This window comes from Haliotis asinina, chromosome 10 (genome assembly GCF_037392515.1).
Source record: "Haliotis asinina isolate JCU_RB_2024 chromosome 10, JCU_Hal_asi_v2, whole genome shotgun sequence".
Classification (NCBI taxonomy): domain Eukaryota; kingdom Metazoa; phylum Mollusca; class Gastropoda; order Lepetellida; family Haliotidae; genus Haliotis; species Haliotis asinina.
Window position 1 is genome coordinate 21832501 of NC_090289.1, and position 13377 is coordinate 21845877.

The window sequence follows — 13377 nt, forward strand, 5'->3', positions numbered from 1 at the left end:
AATGCCTTGGGTCGTATGGTCCGCAGACAGTCCGTAGCAAGACGACTAAGGGCAGATCCCCCCCCCCCCCCCCAGAGACCTGCTGTTGACCAATGAACATCGACGTCGAAGACAGGGAGGCGTTGGCAACGTCTTAGAGAACAGATTCTGCATGTCGGTCTGATGGCAGACAACATGTCTATCGTCGAGAAGGAGAATGTACCGCAAGTTGTTGCGTGCAAGAGCTCATATTCGTCAACAGCCACAGAATGTCATATTATAACAAGATAATGCATGGCCTCAAACAGCTAACGTCGGGTAAAACTTCCTTATCGTCCACAACGTTCATGTGTTACCCTGGCTAGCTCGGTCCCCACTGACCTTAATCCCATAGAGTACCGTTGGGCTAACATGGAAAGACAAATTCGACGGCGAAAACAACAACCTCCAAACACACGGGATGAAGTCATCGTGGCTCTCCATGAAGAATAGCGACGCATCCAATGTGACGTCATCAGACGACTGGCAAATTCAGTGGGTAGGGGAGAGTGCATTCAAATCAGTAGAGGTCACACACGTTTCTTGGGTGACACATAACATCATTTATGGTCATGTTGTGCCGAGTTGACCATTTAGACATGCCTTGAAAACTGTTTTATGTACCCCTCACAGACATTACCAGCCATATTCAATTCAGTTTTAGGGCTCTAAGCTGCTAGGCGGGAGACCTATTGTAATCGTTCGTGTTTTTTTTATTATTATTATGTTTTACAGATTAAGACAGATATGCAGCAGAGAGGGTTCGGGTGATCCTGGCACAGTCAGGCCGGTAAGGCTTATCATCAGCTCAGGGCCCTCGCCCACATTAATCAAACCCCGACCTCCAGAGCTGATTGGCATATATAAACGATTAAGAGAGAAACGAGGGTGGTGTGCTCTGTTATCAGACATGATCCTTCTGGTCAGGCGGTCAAGACTCTGGATGTCTTGTTTTGTTCAATTAACTACTCCAAAGGAATAGGAGAGGACTGACAGAGCAAAAGTATTGGTGGCTTTGACCTTGTTTCGAGCATTTAGCTCTGAGCTCCAGATTTTCTTCAAACGAGATTTATACTTGGCCCGAAGTTCATCTTGAATCTGGGCACTCTGAAGATTGTTTTGAACTTGCATTCCAAGGTATGTCTGTGCCTGATCTTCCACAAGATGCTCAATAACTCCTCCCCATTGTAACCTGACCGATCCATCATTAGTTACCTTGCCACATTTCAAATGAAGAGTATTACATTTGTCGAGTTCAAATGTCATGCCAATGTCATTAGAAAAGGACTCGACAAGGAGAACCTGTTCTTTCAAATTGGTATATCCTTTGGCAAGGAGCTCGATGTCATCCATGTAGAGGAGAGGAGTAAGAGGTGTTGGGGATCTGTGCTGAGGAGGTCCGGGATGGTAACCCTCCTCCCTATTGAGCAGAAAACTCAAAGGATTTTAAGACAGACAAAAAAGCAAAAGACAATTTCAACTTCAAATATCTCCAAAACTACTGATCCTATGAGTTCCAGATTTCTTGATCAGATGCGCAATCAAAATGTCTACAGTTTCGCTTGGACGGGTCGAGTCGCTAAAATGCACCGTTTGGGCGCTATTTGGGATTCACGTTTTTGGAGCCGTTTTTCAAGCAAAATCCCGACTGCTTTACTTCCCAGATCTGCTGCACTCAAACTACAAGAGCTACAGCTTTCAAACTTTTCAGACTTTGTGCCTATCTTGACATGTCGAGTCTCTAAAATGCACCGTCTGGGCGCTGACAGAACGTGCTTTTACTAACAGATCAAAACTACATTTGGGACGTGCCCCAAATGGAAGAAAAGAGTGCGAAACAAAGTCTGTCACAGCTCAAGGCAGCCGACAGCGTGAATCATGCAAAAAGGCTTGAAAGAATGTACGAGTCATGGTAAGCAATATTGATTCTCAAAACCCACGAGTTTCGGCAGATTAAGAAAATAGGCACTTCTTTATATCACCGACGGACCAAGGAAACGCGAGGAAATGTGTGAAAAAGGTTACAGGAGATTACCCTCACTAAGCATGTGACGATTGTGGCCGCTTATTCAATCACTCATGGCGACAAGCTATGAAAGGACTATACACCACCATTGACCATAGTCTGCATGTTCAACGGTTCCGTTCACAATATATGTATATGTAATATATGTATAAATATATGTGCTTTTGTGTATGTAATAGTTGTTCCGATACTTAACATGTGAGTGGACTGATACGCAAGCAGTTTAACGAGGGGGCCATTCCGAGGCGCAGTTGGTGTAATCGCCCATACACTCGGAAAAGTATGGGAATAAACTACTTACCCCTCATTTTGAAAAAGAGATAACGGTCATGTTTGTAACTGATTTTTTTCCACTTTAAGTTGTTCAAACCTTTACTGGGACTCATCCCTCAAGCTGCCTACATGCAGACTCAGTGGTTGTACATCTCAAACTGTCCCACAGTGTTTCTTAATTTAAAAGCATCGGAAGCTCTGAACAGCAGATATTCCAGATTTCACGAGGGATTTATTCTCCATCGATCACATAATTGTCTCGTTTGTTTTAGGCCGCTGTCGCAGAGCAGGAATTCTGCTGTGCGACTTGATGCAAAAACTACTTCCATTTTAGTCCCATTTTCACATTTGAATGACAGAGTGCAGAGCCTGCTGTCTGCTTTGATTAAAATCCTTGTCACCGTGGAGTGTTAGTCTTGTTTTGGTTACATTTAGCTGTTGAGTAGAAGCTGACCGCAGCTGTTTCAGATGCAGTGTGGCTAGATGGTGAAGAGCTTTAAACATGAACACCAGTTTCTGGACGCCTTATACAATGGTCTTAAGATGGTCATGTCTGCATGTTCCTTTCATCAATCTTGCCGCTGAGTTCTGTATCTACTGAAGCTTGCGCAGGCATAGTTGAATTGACAGCAATGAATCACAATAATCAAGCCATAATGTCACAAGAGCATGGACACGTGTCTTAGTTTCCGCAATGCATACATATCACTTGATTTCAGTGATAATTTCCAGGAGGTAGTAAGCAACCGTGCTTCATGTATTTAAGATCGCATCCAATAAAAGGCATTCGTCACTGAAGCTGATATCATTGGCCTAAACCCAAGAGACAACTCTGTATCATCTGCATATTAGGGAAACTTGTTCCGTTAATAAATTTTCTAGTTTTGTGCCTGTTTGAACAAAGTTTCCCTTTCTTTTCAAATTCATGACACCTAAGTGATATTTTTTTTTCAATCTGAGAGAAAAGGTTTTGAGAACAGCTTCTAGAAACTTCCAGTAGTTCCCGTCGAAGAGCATTCGACTATTAGTGATATTCATATTAAGAAACCATTACTACTTTCAACGTCAACGTGTGAGTTGAAATAGCTGGATTGTATTCAAGGCAAGGAGCCCTCATCGTTGCTTGTAACTATGTTTCATTGTATTGTTATGACTGTTTGCTGCAGAGAGCTTCAGCAAATATTGATGTTTACAATACTGTCATGCTGACCATCAATGTTTTGTTGTCTGTTCAACTCGTCTGCCATGCGTTTTTGGACGTTACTGTACATCGCATTGCCAGTCCGATCACAAAAGTACTGCATTAAAGCAAGAGTACAGAATTTACTGACGTGTCAAGGCGTAATTTGAACGCAGATGATGTCCATGCTGATTGAAAGACATGGATTAAATTTACGAAGACAATATTTACTGAAATCAGTTTGTGAAGGATGAAATGATTTACGCGAGCAAATTGGTGCACTGCTAAACAGCCTTCTTTGTATCCCGCATATGTAATCTAAGCTTCAGTGTTTGTGTTCCAGATCCGAGACATCACAGAAAAGATCGCAAATCACTTTTTGATTTCTGGACCACTCAATATTCAATTTCTTGTGAAGGACAGTGATGTAAAGGTCAGTGCATTTACATTTCCCTTCGTCATGAAGGCGGAGAAGATTTGAGGTTCACTATATTTCATTCCTTTATGAGTGAGTGTCTTTTACGCAGCTTTCAGCAATATTATAGCAATAGCACGGTTCCAGGAATGGATTTGATATATTGTACCCATTATAGGTCATGGAATACTGACCTAACTATTGGTTTCTTACTAACGAAAACCCCAAAACAATACTTAAGGGTCTTTTGCCAGGTTTAGTATTTGCCAATATTTAATCATTTACTGATATTATGCGGTGGTCTCATTTCATCAATTAGTGCTATTAACTCATAGACTGGCTAAACTTTCTCTGAGAACTTGTTCAACAAAGAACCTCTTCTTAATATGAACTGATAATAGCAACACAGAGTGTATTCAGTGAAACATGAGTAATAAAAGCATGACCTAAATTAGTTGGAAATGACTTAATCATTTAACACGACATAGTGCTATTGTGTGACGAGACTGTTCCTGCAATGTCCTATACAAATGTGCATATATGTTCACTGTTATAGTCACAGTCCATGTAGCTTAGAGGGTTACTTGGCAGACAACATGTCCTTGTGTTGTATACATGTACCTTAGGGGGTTACTTGGCAGGCTAGATGTCCTCGTATTGTATACATATAGGTTAGGGGGATAGTTGGCAGGCAACATGTCCCCGTGTGGTATACAAGTAGGTTAGGGGCCTCCTTGGCAGGCTAGGTGTCCTCGTATGGTATACATGTGGGTTAGGGTGTTACATGGTAGGCTAGATGTCCTCGTGTTGTATACATGTACCTTAGTTGTCTACTTGGCAGGCTACATGTCCTCGTGTTGTATACATGTAGGTTAGGGGGTAATTGGCAGGCTACGTGTCCTCGTGTGGTATACACGTGGGTTAGGGAGTTACTTGGCAGGCTACGTGTCCTCGTGTGGTATACATGTAGCTTAAGGTGCTACTTGGCAGGCTACGTGTCTCCGTGTGGTATACATGTAGGCTGGGGGGTTAGTTTGCAGGCTACGTGTCCTCGTGTGGTATACATGTAGGTTAGGGGGTTACTTGGCAGGCAGCGTGTCCTGATGGATTATGCATGTTGCTTTCATAAAGATGTCTTTCTTTCAGGTCATAGAACTGAATCTGAGAGCATCGCGTTCATTTCCATTTGTTTCTAAGACGATTGGGACAGATTTCATTGAAACAGGGACCAAGGTCATGCTGAATATGCCGATCAATCTGGAACAGCTGCCAACTCTGCGTACCCCGAGGCTTCCTACCACGTATGTGGGAATAAAGGTAAGTGTGGTTGATGTTCACTCAGTGCAGTGTTAGTGGGGAAAGGGATTAGATCACCTTATTCCGAATCACCTGACCAGTGTGATTCTGTGTGATTTCATTTCTGGTTAACTGTCTGTTTGTTGCATATCAACCTGTGCACAGTACCAACTGAAAATGTCTCATACATCGTTCTGGGAGTAATATTCCCTGATGGCTTTCAGTCGGACGTTTAAAAGGTTTGGTGTTAGTCTATTGTGATTCGTGCATTTCAAAGAAGTTAACCTGAAAGTCATTCCGGCAATATTCATTGATTCTACCAACATGTTGTGTCTTCAAGACAGATTTACATTTGTGCTGGTAGGTGACTGATTCCAAAAGGCTGTTTTCATGAGATAGTTAATATAACCTTTACATAACACTCATTATCCTTTCCTGTTAGCATCAGACGGTATTAGTACAGACTAGTGGGCAAAAGAAAGTGAATATTTGAATTGTTGACTTAGTCGTTCAAGTTAGTAAAACCCTTTGATGCCGAAACGGTTCATCCACACACTGACTAATCATTGACTGTGCGTAGAAGCACGTGAATTTGCGATAAATGGCAAAACGTGATTTTGCAAACTACTTGCCGGGAACTGGTATAAAAGTCAGCGAATCGGTGACTATACATCGCAGCTGACCATCGAATTACTCCGCGGCTAAGAGAGCAGGAGAGACAGGACCACAGGTATGACCATGAGGCAGATGGGCGCAAATAACAGCCATTTTGCATGGACCCTGATATGTACACGTGGTACATCACTAGGCTGTTCCAGCGTTACGGGCAGACGAGCTGCACCCAAGACTGGCCACGATCAGGCAGAGTTCGTTACGACCCCACAGGAAGACCGCCATCTGCGTACTTATCTGTGCAACCGGGTCATCACGGCAAGGGAAACGGTGGTCACGGCTGTAGGACATGTCATCAGTCGTCTACGTGCAGCAGCTATCAGAGCTCAACGTCCCCTACGTGGAAACCAAGGAACATCGTCGTCGTGGGTTACAGTTGGCACAGACTGCACGTTGGTTCGAAACTTGCAGCCACTGGTTTTTACTGTCGAAAGCCGATTTACTAAGTTCCATAATGACTGTATGTTTCTCTTTGATTTTATCTATCATTAATTAGGATCTTCACTGTATTTTGCCCACTAGTTTATCATATAAACCGTCAGTGGCGTCACTCTAATATTACCCCGGGCATTATTTTAAAAATGTTCCTCTTCCTCCAGCATTACCTCAATGACGTCCCCGGAACTTTGAATTATTACTTCTTTTTAAGATGGATGCGACTTTATCTTGCCATCGCTGAATATGTTTCTTCAAATGTTACGTTATTGTCAATTTGCCGACACCCGATTTCGAACCCGCAACCCTTCGCGGTTTTATCCACTAAGCTACGAAGGATCGCTGTGAATAATGAAATTGTTTCTCGGTATGAACCATATGCTCTTCGCAAGACGGGTATTGCGGGCAGAGCACGTCCAGGGCACGGGTAGCGCGTGCAAGGCAAGGCGTCGGCTGCCAGTGTCATTCCCAGCTGATGTCATTAGTGAATACCAATTATGTAAATTATATGTAAATTATATCTTCGGTCGGTTTTAAATCCGATATATAACCGAAATCCGATATAATGACCCGTTGGCATTAATGAAAAGTAAAATCACACAAATCTAACTATAACAGAATTTTGATACTCATAAAATTATTTTACCAGGGACAGTATTTCTCTTTGTGTGACGAGACATCATAGCAAATTTCAATAGCAAACGTCGCAATTTGTACACGGTATACCTTAATTCCCGTGCCGTGACTGAGGAATGCCAGTGTAGTGTTAGGTACAGAGACTGCCCCCGATCAAAGTCGGGAGGTAGGACGTTTTTCACGGCATAGTCATGTATTAACTTGATGTTATTCCCTCGTGAATGAACAAAAAAGTTTTAATTTATGTTTTGCAAGTATTATTTAAATGGTGTTTATTCCAGGCACCAATGTTCTCCTGGCCACGACTAAAAGATGCTGATCCTCTCCTGAAGTGTGAGATGTCATCAACTGGGGAGGTACGTATTGATTTTTATAGGTGGTGTATGAGGTGTAATCGACTGGGGAGGTACGCATTGACTTTTATAAGTGGAGTATGAGATGTAATCGACTGGGGAGATACGTATTGATTTTTATAGGTGGTGTATGAGGTGTAATCGACTGGGGAGGTACGTATTGACTTTTATAGGCAGAGTATGAGATGTCATCGACTGGTGAGGTACGTATTGACTTTTATTGGTGGTGTATGAGATGTCATCGACTGGTGAGGTACGTATTGACTTTTATTGGTGGTGTATGAGATGTCATCGACTGGGGAGGTACACAGACTTTTACAGCTGGAGCATATGATGACAAACTGGGGAGGTGCGTACTGGCTTTGAAAACTGGAGTTGAGATGGCATCCTCTACTGCCTTTGAGCTGATGTATAAGATGGTATTAACCGGGGAGGTACGCACTGGCCTTTAAAGCTGGTGTATAAGATGACACCAACTGACGAGGTACGTGCGGACTTTTACAGCAGGATTATACGATGCCATTGACTGGACGGTGCGAACTGTTTACAATGACACCAGATGGGAGGTACGTACTTATACTAAGTATAAGATATCAGCGACTGGGAAGGTACGTACTGACTTCCACTGTTTAGGTACATACAGAGTTTTACAGCTTTAGCATATGATGGTATCAACTAGAGAAGTACGTACTGGCAGCTGGCGTACAGGATGGTATCAACTGGGGAGGTACGTAGTTACTTTTACAGCTTAAGTACAGGATAGTATCTGCTGGCGTGGACTTTTACAGCTGGAGTGTGAGTGAGCTTCACACTAGTCATAATCTGATATGTCATAAAGTCCTATCAAAAAGGACAATTCTCTCAGCAGTTCATCGGGGTGACAAGAAAAGACTAAGAAGCAAGTTGCTATTCGTTCAGCAAGTGTGCCTCCGCGTGCCCGTCTGGCGATCTGAGCGTAGGTGATACAACTGAAACCCGAATACAGACAGCACAACATTATATGTACTGTGATACAACAAACAGTTATTGAAATATGATCACAAACATTACCGACATGCCACCAGCAAGTGTAAAACATGGCCGACAAGTGGAGTTGGGACACATGCTTTTGTGTCACCTCTTCTCATAAAATTTTACAGGCATAAATTTATAATAATAATTCTGATGCAACAAACATGAAAATCATGCCTATAAACACACACTGACTTAGATTATTCTTCAAACACATTCTTACTTTCACATCACACATTAATATCATAACCTAAACAAGAATGCTGTTCATAATATAACTAAATCTAACAAATATTACATCTTACATATGAATATGTTCATAATTAAATAAACTAACCTTAAACACCGAAGTGGTAGACTAGAAAAGGAAAAACGGAAACCAACCGTCCGTCACAATGTCACAGAATGTCATATATGAAGGTGCTTCTCGTGCGGCTGTATGTGGTAGACTAACTAAAATGTGCTGATGTTAGTGAAATTTAAAACAGACAACTTTAAACTGACCTGTCAGAAAATCAAAGAACAGCTTGCCCTCTGAGTTGAGAACGAAATAACACCCTGTTTTCGCACATTGACACAATTGTGATGGAGCCAAGATCCAGTTTAGGGCAATTTATCTGGAGAGTAATACCAATCCTGTAAAATCAACCACGACCAAAGGCGATACCATATTTACACCAATAAATATACTGTAAAATACTGTATATATACTCATGTCTAACACATTATACAAAGTTTTGAGATGCTATGTTTCATGTTTTCAGGTGGCGTGTTTTGGTAGCACCAAGTACACTGCGTTTCTCAAAGCACTAATGTCTGCTGGATTCCGCGTGCCTAAGGCGGGCAGCGGTGTCTTACTGGGAATGCAGAAATCTTTTCTCCCCCACTTCCTTCCATTTGGGAAGAGACTGTCTTTGTTTGGTTACCAGGTAGGGTGTACAACGTAACTCGTCCACTGCTGTGCATGAACACGCTGACGGGGCGAGGTATGTTCTTGTTTGGGGTGCAGTAAATCACCACACAGCAGAGACAATACGTTTGATAAGTGGTTTAAACATAAACAGATGAAATCTGGATAGGCGAACAAGCTAAGAAGCTTATATTAACACCGCTTCTGTACATTGAAGTGTTCCAATAGGTGGACATATGGTCTAGGTAGTTCGACAACAAAGATCAATAGTAGGACCAAATAACATACAACTGTTGGTAAGTGTATCCAAGTAAGATGCTGCAGAAGATCGTGTGACATCTAGCTTCTCTTTCATTCGTTATACATACATAGATCATAATCATTGAAAACTGTTACTTTTTTAAATGAAGTGGTGCAATGAGTTGAGAATTTCACTATTTATTACGTTATTCAATACACCATTGCCGTATAAAGTTGTTTTAATATCGTATCCTTTAGTATAAAAATACATAGTTGACCTTAGATTCGTATAGTTCTGACAATTAAAGAGATAGTGGAGAACGTCTTCGTTATCATGACCGCATGAACACTTGGCTGTTTCCGATGTGCCGGTTGTATTTGTCCGCGTTTAGATCACTACAGCCGAGCATGAGGCGACAGTGGATGATTTGACAAAATCACGTTCCGGCATTCAAATCAAAGTAGTTATGAGTTTCTGTTGGGTTTATCGTTGTTTTAAATTGACTGAGGGAAACAGCATTAACAAATTCATCAGGCAATGAATTCCATGACAAAATCGCTCGTGTTAAAAATGATTGTGAATATCTTTGTGTTCTACCGTTAATAGTTTGAATAGAAATACTATTCCTAAGATTATAGCTGCTTTGTTCAAATACTCTTCCTGGTACAAGGTTGTTCAAATAATCTGGAGTCAGACAATAATACATTTTATAGAACGTTATGAGCTCAGAGCGGCGGTGTCGTCTTTCTTTCAGTGTACTATAATTGGTTTCCCTGTATAGTTTATCATGACTTGTGCCACGAACCGCGCCGCATATGGAACATAAAACGTCTAAATGCGAGTTCTCCAGTGAGTGTGCCTGTTCAATCGTAGAATTGTAGCAGACATGACTGCATTAGTCAAGAAGTGGTAAGATCAAGGAATTATATAAGGTATTTAGAGTTTTCCGAGATAAACGGTATTTCAAACTTCTCAGACAACTGATCACTGGACTAATTTTCTTTATCATGTCGCCTAAATGAACTTTCCAAGAACAATTGCTAGTGTAATACCTAGATGTTTATGGTTGTCAGCTTCTTTAATAACTTCACCATTCTTTGATAAGTTGGGCCTGACATAATTTTGCGTTTTTCGAGTGAATGTTATACTCTCAGTCTTACTAAGATTAAAGCTAACTTGCCACTTTTTTGCCCAATCTGAAATTTTTGCCAAATCTCTGTTTAAAGTTGCGGCTGCTGTGACTTGGTCATCTATTATCGTATATATCGATGTATCATCTGCAAAGAGGCGAATGTTGTTATCTATACCGTCAACAATGTCGTTAATATAGATGATAAACAGAAGCGGACCTAAGTCGGAACCTTGGGAAACACCAGCTTCCGCTGTTCTAATATCTCAACTGTAACCATTTATTTCCACTATCTGCATTCTCCTATCTAGATAACTTTCGAACCATTCTAAGAGAGTACCCTTTATACCGTAAGCTTGAAGTTTATGAATAATGCCCCGGTGCCAAACACTGTCAAAGGCTTTGCTTATGTCACAAAATACGTCTGATAAGTCGCTTAATCTACTTAGTTTTCACAGCGTATATACCGCCAGTCAAAATTAAGAGAACTGTGTTTTGAATAATGCTATTACATTTACAACACTATGGTGCAACATCTTATAAACGCCTCATAATAACTTTTCATGAAATTTAACCTCATGTATGAAGCTACAGAAGCTATAAAGAGTGTGCAGGTGCTGGGGGAACTCAAATCACTAAGGACCTAAGCTCACGCTTACAAATGCCCGTCACGTAGGGCCGTATACCGTCAAACAGATCGTGTTGCAGTGTAGAGACGTACAGAAACGATATCTCGACCACAGGCCCTCGTGTCACTGCGAGGATTAAACATTTTGTTTTTTAAATATAAAAAGTTTGAAATGACCCCCTATTTGAAACGCTTCACAGTACAAGATATCTAGACAAGGCCGGACACTTAGGTGTACCCTACCCGCCTGCTTTCCCGATCGTTACGCTACCATCGCATGCAATCGATTAAAAATTCTTCAAAACATAATCATGGATGACAGGCCTATCGATCACCACTTATGACACCAGCTTTTTCTGTATTGTTATTTCTACATATTTCTAGAAGTCGATTGAAAGCCGATTGACCCTCAACTAAACGATCTTGACACAAATGGAGAATGAATGCAAGGACAATAAGTCAGAATAAAAGGGGGAGTGGTCAAAGTAAGCCCTCCTTTTGATTGGTGTACAGGCTCGAAATAAATTTTGCAGACATCTATCATTAAAATTATTTCCTTTATTTGTTGTCTGTTGTATATTTGTCCACAGTAAGGGAATTCAGACGATATACTTTTCTGTTAATAGATGTATGCAACAGAGAAAACAGCCTGTTACTTGAATACACATTACATCCCGACTGAGGTAGTGAACTGGCCGCCCCCATCACACAGCAGTACGGACCATCCAACAGCAACACGGTAACTTATCCATCCATACTGACTTCTGACTCTTTGGACGGATATGGAGGCATGACAGTGACATATCGGAGATCGGGTCGAGGGTGGGATTGATAGGGGGAAGTGACTTGTAACCGATTATAATACAGCCTCCACGTGGATGTTCCTCTTTAGCTCCTCTATGTTCTTAATCTTCATTGTAAAAAAGTAGTAAAGAGGTGGTGGTAGTAAGGAATTGGTTTAAAGACATTTTTGGATCACTGGAAGGTCCAATAGCGGCCAAAATATTCTGACGTAATGGATCTTAAGAGAACTGTTTAATAGATGTGTGCATATATTGTGAACACCATCAGATTCTCATAAATGACATTTATAACATGCAACGATAATATATCAGTGACGTATGTGAAAGCAACCGCAGTTCTTGTCATCATCTCGTTTTGTCTTAGATTCGCGTGTTTCATTATTTATTTAAAATGAATGGGTGAAAGCTGAATCTTCTCTGGAGAGAGTTCCCCTCACCATCAAACATGACGCACCGATGCTGACATTAAGATCGTGGAAATCACTAGCCGTGAATACAATGCAGCACATGGCCGGAGAACTTACAAGACGGGTATCTCCTTTATTCTTAACCCGAGGATTGTGGACATGGATATTTTACCAATGTAGGCAGCATAACGATCATTGTCACATGTTATGTATTTGGCTGAGCCATTGTAGGGTCGACTGTAATGTGAACGATTTGGAATATATCGTGATCACACTTTAGTTCAGTTTCCAGGTTATAGCTTATTTGCTGATATATCAACATTATTCATTATGAGATCTCAGACAAAATTGGAACATTTCACCTGGAAAGCTACATACATGCGGAGACTAACACTTACACGTGGATAAGGAATCGGACTTAAATGCAAGTCGTTTTCGTGCCCTTGATATTCAAGGTACAGCAACCGTCACAACCCAGACCCCGATTTCTCGAAACAAACTTAAGTATGAGTTTTGACTTAAGTCTGAGTTTTTACTCAAATTTGAGAAAACGCATTTCACAGAATGAACTGAAATCGACATAAAACTCAAACTATAGGGGACAGTTTGAGTTCGGTGGATAGATTACTTAAGTTATTTCGGCTTTTATGTTTCAAAAATGCAGTTGAGTTAAAAATTCAGCTGTTTCAAATTGTGAAACTCAATTTGAGATTTGAGTAAAAACTTAAGTTTGTTTCGAGAAATCGGGGCCAGATATCCACCCAAACCGATTGCGAACCATCATCATTCCTTCCAGCAGCCGAGACTGAAAATGCTACAAATGTTATGTTGTGAGAAAATGTTCAACGAAATCGTGTGTGTTTGATCGATACCTACATGGCTCTTAAAACTGGGTATAAGTAACATTGCACCTGCTCTAACTACGTTTGTCAACGAATCTATGT

The 13377-nt window shown here is 41.2% G+C and overlaps 1 protein-coding gene across 2 annotated transcripts in view; it reads left to right on the forward strand.

Moving 5' to 3' along the window:
* LOC137298909 (carbamoyl-phosphate synthase [ammonia], mitochondrial-like) overlaps positions 1 to 13377 on the forward strand; it is a 53873-nt gene that overhangs the window by 27749 nt on the left and 12747 nt on the right. For both annotated transcript variants that reach the window (XM_067831279.1, XM_067831280.1), the window contains exons 29-33: positions 3841 to 3930; positions 5059 to 5229; positions 7233 to 7307; positions 9080 to 9244; positions 11850 to 11962. In XM_067831279.1, coding sequence (XP_067687380.1) covers positions 3841 to 3930; positions 5059 to 5229; positions 7233 to 7307; positions 9080 to 9244; positions 11850 to 11962 — 614 coding nt within the window. The remainder of the gene's footprint in view (positions 1 to 3840; positions 3931 to 5058; positions 5230 to 7232; positions 7308 to 9079; positions 9245 to 11849; positions 11963 to 13377) is intronic.